Source organism: Meles meles, chromosome 3, assembly GCF_922984935.1.
Source record: "Meles meles chromosome 3, mMelMel3.1 paternal haplotype, whole genome shotgun sequence".
In the NCBI taxonomy this organism is placed as follows: Eukaryota; Metazoa; Chordata; class Mammalia; order Carnivora; family Mustelidae; genus Meles; species Meles meles.
The window spans coordinates 143,987,397-143,988,509 of record NC_060068.1 but is presented as its reverse complement, the minus strand read 5'-3'; the positions used below and the strand labels follow the sequence as shown (position 1 = coordinate 143,988,509).

Here is a 1,113-nt window from a genome sequence, read left to right as displayed (position 1 = left end):
TACTAACCAAAGGGATGATCCTACTTAAATCAACACTTTGAAATAGTTGCATGTAAAATGTTTGTGATAAAGATAACTGAACACAGTAATGGAAAAAAAAAAAGCAGTAGGGAGATTTGCTCCTTGAACTGAGCTTGTTCATCCTCACAGCTAATTCCTATCCAAAATGATGATGGAATTTTTACTCTATTTTTTCATAGACCCGAGTACAGGTGACATTGTTTATGACTCATTCCACCACTAATTTCCCATTTTCCAATTTTCTTGTGATTGTGCTTTCCTTCCCATCCCATTCCTGATGTTGAACCAATGCGCCATCTGTGAAGTTGCAGACCGTCTGAGTTTTTCTGCCATCAGCTGTAGTTTCTTCAAACTTCTCTCCCAGGTTACATGAAAACTGGGTTGTTTTCAAAGTGCTCTCAGTTTTTATGGTGAGGTTTTTGCCATCAGAAGAGATGATACAATCTGGTTTGGCCATTGCACCCACTTTTCGCAGAGCCATTCCCACTCCTACTTCCTTCATGTATTCATCAAAGCCTTTGCTCTCCACTAAGCGCCATCTTCCTACCAGCTGCTGAATGGTGGCCATGGTGGGTGTGGGCGGGCCGAGCTAGCAGAGCAGAGCTGGGGCGTTGGGAAGAGTGGCTTGCCCAGACTTCTTTTTCATTATTTGCTCCTGCATGCTTCTGAGCTTTTAAGGGATCAGTCTTTCATCTTTGTGTAACCAATACTTTTTCCAGACCTGGTACATAGTAGGTACTGAATTAATGTATGCTGCTAAAATATATTTGAATATTAAAGGTCACTGAACATAGAAATACAGTTCTGTATCTTATCCCCTCTGCTGCCTGCAGAACCAGCGAATTCATTTCTTAAAATAGCTTATTTTTAATTGCTTCACAGTTACACGTTTATATATTTTTTCTTTTTTGATTAAGTTAGCTGAAAATGCCCCTTTATTCCATAGTATAAGATGATTATCACAATTAGTGTTAATGATCTCCTTCCCCATGTCCCTTCTTCCACTCTGTCTTGGAGGAATTTTCTTGGTGATTTTCCATCTGTTTCAGACTGATGATATGGATGGTAGGTGGGCTGGGGGTGAATACTAAT

The 1,113-nt window shown here is 40.0% G+C and overlaps 1 protein-coding gene across 1 annotated transcript; it reads right to left on the bottom strand.

Annotated features, from left to right (window-relative positions):
- Positions 1-214: 214 nt before the first annotated feature.
- LOC123938017 (fatty acid-binding protein 5-like) lies at positions 215-591 on the bottom strand. The gene has a single exon (XM_045998925.1). It carries the CDS (start codon positions 587-589, stop codon positions 230-232), a length of 360 nt encoding a protein of 119 aa, XP_045854881.1. The 5' UTR covers positions 590-591; the 3' UTR covers positions 215-229.
- Positions 592-1,113: the final 522 nt, after the last annotated feature.

Excerpts from the sequence above, each read along its gene's own strand:
- LOC123938017 (XM_045998925.1), bottom strand. The coding sequence starts at position 589 with ATGGCCACCATTCAGCAGCTGGTAGGAAGATGGCGCTTAGTGGAGAGC.